General features: G+C 41.5%; 1 protein-coding gene across 1 annotated transcript; it reads right to left on the bottom strand.

The window, feature by feature from the left end:
* Positions 1-279: 279 nt before the first annotated feature.
* LOC104947598 (arf-GAP with SH3 domain, ANK repeat and PH domain-containing protein 2-like) lies at positions 280-4,375 on the bottom strand (the record flags this gene model as incomplete). Its single annotated transcript, XM_010773646.1, has 8 exons — positions 280-332; positions 996-1,083; positions 1,433-1,502; positions 2,100-2,203; positions 3,390-3,476; positions 3,718-3,793; positions 3,870-3,955; positions 4,246-4,375. Coding segments are annotated over 8 exons (694 nt in total), but the record flags the coding sequence as incomplete, so codon positions are not given.
* Positions 4,376-5,814: the final 1,439 nt, after the last annotated feature.

Below are 5,814 nucleotides of genomic sequence, written 5' to 3'. Positions count from 1 at the left end.
TGCAAACGATTCAAAAATCTCTTTTTGGCTTCCACACAAGTCAAGGAAATGTGCCATCTTTTTGCACAGCAGCTCCAGAGTTATTAGCCTTTGTTCCAACTGTTTTGCATATTCAGCCTCCCTTCCAGCCCACATAGATGTTAATGCACTCCCACACAAACAGATCGGTGTGAACAGGGCAAACATATTTTCCATCTCTCTCTCTGACACACACACACACACACACACACACACACACACACACACACACACACACACACAGAAGGAAGGAACAGGCACTCACATCTGACAGTCCTGGTCGTCCTCGGCCTGAAAGTGATACGTTCTGTCGTCTGAAACAAGAAGGAAACGGATGACACAACAGCAGAGAGATTTGGGAGAGGAAAGAGAGGACAACATGAACTAAAGAGAGGTGGAAACCGTGGAAACACAGGGAAGATCTCAGAGCCACTAAAGTGTCCTGCTCAACTGAAAACAGTAAATCACTTTTTTAGCGCTTTTCTCTGTCTTCAGATGTGAATACTAATAACCTGGGAGGACTATTTTTAAATCTCTGTTTCCAAAGCAACCTAAATAATTTACACCGAAGCTGAATCGTTGCCTCTCGCGCTCAATGCCACTATCTCTTACTTGTGGAAAAACTGGCCAAATTCAAAAGGACTGAAAAGGAAAACAGTTGCTGAATTATCTTCTGTCAATTTACAAAACAATCTAGCTTTTTTATGTTTTGTTATTAAATTCCAAGTTCACGGCTAAATGTTACACTGAGATTTGCGGGATGTGTACATTTTGAAAACGCTTATCTGTGGCTTTCTGCCGTTTGCTCAATAGAAAATAATCCACACTGCTGCACAACAAGCCTTGGTCAGCTGCAGCCTGGATGAATGGAGCTAATTAAAATATGGCATTGAAATGCTACGTATACAGATTATGAAAACCGTGAGAGCAGGACGGCAACATGTGAAAAAAGCCAAGAGAGAGACGCCTGAACTTACGTGATATGAGGTCGAAGCTTCTCTTCTCTTCAGGATTGTGTTTGACCTGGCAGGTGAGCAGGTTGAGTTTAGCTGGTGGCCGGTTAGCCTGACGGAGAGAGAGATGGGGGGAGGGTAATGATAACATTGTAAATGAGTGAGAGTGTTGTTTTTAAACCATATCTGACTGCAGCTGCAGCCAAGTGAAACATCTGATAAGAGCAGCGTGTGAGAGGAGCTGCTTCAAGGAGCTCAATCTTTATATGGGAACAAACGAGAGGCTCGGCAATGAGAGAAGAAATGAGAACTCTCTGCTGTTAATGAATTCATGTTTAATGGGTGAAGATAATGATTGCCTACCAGAAAAGGACACTTGAATGTGTGTGACTAAATGAAGTGTGATGTGTGTATTTGTTTGAACGAGGACACACACATAGAACTGAAAGTGTTGTACTCACTGTGCCGTGTGAGATGGTGAGGTAGCCGTTCTTCGCTGTGCACTTTCTCTTCTGCCACACTTTCCTCAACCTGTGACACACAGACAGCAGAGGTAAGAAGTCACATACACTAAACTCACATAGCAGACACTTATGATAACATATTTAATATGATCGCATGTTATGATACAGAGTAGATGCATTAGTTATGACACACAGACTGAGCAGTGTATTCACATCTATCATTTAAACAACAAGTGAGATCACCTGAAACAAGCAGCTGATGCATTGATCCACAGAGAATGAATATTCTCTTGTGGTTTTTCAAAATCACCAGCTTTTCCAAAAAGAGGATTTGATGATTGTCTGTTTTTTCTTGTTTTTTTGATTTTATATTATTAATATTTAAAACAAGCAATTAAAAAGATATCACCCTGGGCTCAGATACATTGTGATGTGTCATTAACAACTAGTTGAGTAAATGAGAAGGTAACCAGCAAGTTGAAATAGATACATTATTGTTTATTTGAAATAAGTTCAAATCTTTGTTTCGCTTTGTTATATTATTTTTAATATATTATAACACATTTAGAACTCAACACACAATGGGAACTTACTTTACAACAATTGTGTTTTTAACCCCCTACACAACCACAGCTGATCATTTGAGCTAATTTGACGGACTCACCCGTCACTCTTCTTGTAGAGGCAGCCGCTGCGCTCCGTGCCGTGCTCCTTGTTGCCCTGAGGCTGGTGCAGGCTGTAGGTGGTGCTCTGCCGCACCTGTGAATCCTGGGAAAGCAAACACAAAGAAACACACACAATAAATCAATGCCTATAAACAAACAAAGAAAACTAAATAAAAAGCAGGCGCTACATGAAGGATTCGCACATTCAAATTGCCGTCTATAGGAGCCACTGAAGCGGTAAATGGCTCTGATTTAATCTCTGACGCAGAGTCTCCGGCTCCTCTGAGAATTTAGAAGCGAGTAAGAACAACAAAAGATGGCTGTCAGCCTGAATGATTTTGTACACATGGGGATGAGACAATAATAGGAGCTTTTACACCTCTGAATCTAAATCTGCGACAACAGTTTGCTAAAAGCTTCCAGGATAGAATTACAAATCCCATTTTGATCGTAAGCCTGCATGCAGTTTGAACAGATTACACTTGATTGCATTTAACTTTATATTCAGGTTTGAGTGCAATGTGACAACACACAAATGTAAAAGAAGGTCCAAACAAAGGCCAGCTTTTTGTACGAGTGAAGTCATTTCCTGTCTGGAAACACTACGGGGAACAGACTTCAGAAGGCAGCCGTTAATGTGGCTTTAATGATTCTATTGGTGTGTGCTGTTATCAGCAGACACACACAGCCAACAGGATAATCTTGCAGGAGCAGGAATGCAGCTTAAGCTTTTCTCATTGAAAAGTGATTTAAAATAAAAAAGCACTGAAACATATGCGGCTTTAAAAAGAACATAACAAATATCAATCTAGCACAACAACAGAAGCAACACAACACAATGGAAACAGAATGCACACAACCACAGAAATGTTTTTCCATGAAATGCACTTACTCTCCTAGACTTGTTTCACAAAAGACGAAGGCAGCGGAGGAAAGGAGAAAACAACCTTCAGGTGAGACCAGGAGCTGCTGCAGTCTGCAGCTTATTTAAAAGGCTCGCTAAGCAAAAGGCTGGTATAAGTTACAAATCATTTCCACTCAGTCATGTGGAGTGGAACATTGATCAAAGCAATGCATGTATAAAGCAAATGGGAATCAACTCAGATTTCACTTCTACCACAGACCATCAGTCTAAAAAGGGCTGGAAGATAATAGTTTTGAGAACTGTATATACTAATCATAATCAGATTTTAAACTATATATAAAATTAAGAAAACTAAATTGACTGACATATTGTTATTTGATGTTCAAAAGACCCTCAGTGCTACGTGTTCGTGAGTGTGTGTTACCTCTTTCTGCTCCACCTGCAGTGCTGTCTTCAGGACGTCTCGTAGCTGAGTCAGCTGTTTCCTCTCCTCGTCCTGCACCTGCTTTATCTGTCATGAAGAAGAAAACATTTCAAGATTCAGAAGGCTTTATTGTCATAAGGACAGTAGCTACAGTGTAGATATGGCAAAGCACATCTTAATTCCCAGGCTCCTCCAACAATGCAACAAGACCCGAAACAATAAAATAATGCAAGATTATTTTTTCCAGACCAACGTGCAAGTAATCCGAAAACAGAGGAAAGGGAGACAAGCGAAAGAAAGAAGGTGAAAGAATGGACGTTTTTCTCACCGTGTGCAGATCTGTGGCCAGTTTTTCTATGGAAGGTTTTAGGTTGTCCACAGCTTTTAGACCATCCTGAAAGAAACTGAACAGGAGACATGTTAGTTTAATAACTTTGTATGCAACTGATCCCATTTCCCTGCAAGATGTCTCTGTCTTACTTGCACTGTGCGTGGAAGTACTTGATGAGGTTCTGCAGCAGGTCCACTCCCTTCTTGATTTTGATCTCATTGACTTTGAGGAGATACTGTAAACACATGGAATACAGATTCAGATTGAGGCCAGGTTCAGTCGGAGGGAAAGGCAGCTCCATTTCAAACATTATTCATCCCTTTCATCTCATATGCAGACGCTTCAAAGAAGAAGTCTACATGTTTCAAGTGAAGCTTCATTAAAAGTCAAACATCACAGAGGTCCAGACCACACACACGTCATAAATGTAATCTAAGATTTGTATTTCAAAAGTGTATACACATTAGGAACTACACAAACTTCTTCTAGGTTTGACAGGTCGTTGCGGTAATTAGTCAGACTCACCTCACACATCTGCAGCTGGAAGAATCTCCTCTCCTTCTCCATCTCCTCAGCGATTTCTGCGCCGCTGATTTCCGTCCTGATCATCCCGTGCTGCCTCGCGTGCTCCTTCTTCTCCTTCTCTATCTTGGTGCTGGAAGGAAGTGACATCACAGGGGTCAAAGAGCAAACAGCAAATGCATGGCAGTACCATACAACATAGGGGAAAACGTGTGGTTTTGTGTGAAATCAGCCCTATTGCTGACTTTGTTGTTGGAGGAAATGTGGGGATTTGGAGGGTTTGTCGCGTAACAATAATTATGCCATGCTTATACTTCAATGTTTGAATTAAAAAGGGAGTTATGTATTCTAAAAAGTTAGGTATAGGTTTCTGGTATGAGCAAAGGAAATAAGTAGTTTAAGATTTCATTCCTGCCTCAGGTGAAATCTTTCAAACACCAGGTTACCTGCCAGTCAGTATTCAGGGCTGATTTTTCACAAATACCATAAACTCTGCATACAGTATCTGTAAAAAGCAATCAGCAAAACACACACACAAGGGAGGGGGGGCGGGGGGCACCAGACCATGCAACAGGGCATTCTTTTCCATATGCTGTTTTTCTGACAGCATATTCCCTACGAAGACGATGCAGCAATCTGTTCCCTCTCGCAGAGACGGGACAAGAGTGTCAGTGTTTGCAAGCTGTTCCACAGATTTCATCATGATTCATGAGCATCAAGCTGCGCTGGTAGGTGGACTTTGCGAACTTTTAATAGACCCAGGCTGTAGCTCCATATTTAACAAATATTGTAATAATATTACATATTTGTTTTACGGTGAATAGATACAGTGGGGCAAAAAAGTATTTAGTCAGCCCACCAATTGTGCAAGTTCTCCCACTTAAAAAGATGAGAGAGGCCTGTAATTTTCATCCTAGGTATACCTCAACTATGAGAGACAAAATGAGAAAAAAAATCCAGAAAATCACATTGTCTGATTTTTAAAGAATTTATTTGCAAATTATGGTTTAAAATAAGTATTTGGTCACCTACAAACAAACAAGATTTCTGGCTCTCACAGACCTGTAACTTCTTCTTTAAGAGCCTCCTCTGTCCTCCACTTGTTAACTGTTTGAACTCGTTATCAGTATAAAAGACACCTGTCCACAACCTCAAACAGTCACACTCCAAACTCCACTATGGCCAAGACCAAAGAGCTGTCAAAGGACACCAGAAACTAAATTGTGGACCTGCACCAGGCTGGGAAGACTGAATCTGCAATAGGTAAGCAGCTTGGTGTGAAGAAATCAACTGTGGGAGCAATTATTAGAAAATGGAAGACATACAAGACCACTGATAATCTCCCTCGATCTGGGGCTCCACGCAAGATCTCACCCCGTGGGGTCAAAATGATCACAAGAACGGTGAGCAAAAATCCCAGAACCACACGGGGGGACCTAGTCAATGACCTGCAGAGAGCTGGGACCAAAGTAACAAAGGCTACCATCAGTAACACACTACGCCGCCAGGGACTCAAATCCTGCAGTGCCAGACGTGTCCCCCTGCTTAAGCCAGTACATGTCCAGGCCCGTC

Source organism: Notothenia coriiceps, unplaced genomic scaffold, assembly GCF_000735185.1.
Source record: "Notothenia coriiceps isolate Sejong01 unplaced genomic scaffold, NC01 NC01_scaffold00012796, whole genome shotgun sequence".
Taxonomy (NCBI): domain Eukaryota; kingdom Metazoa; phylum Chordata; class Actinopteri; order Perciformes; family Nototheniidae; genus Notothenia; species Notothenia coriiceps.
The sequence above is the reverse complement of the archived record's forward strand: the minus strand, read 5'-3'. Positions and strand labels throughout refer to the sequence as shown.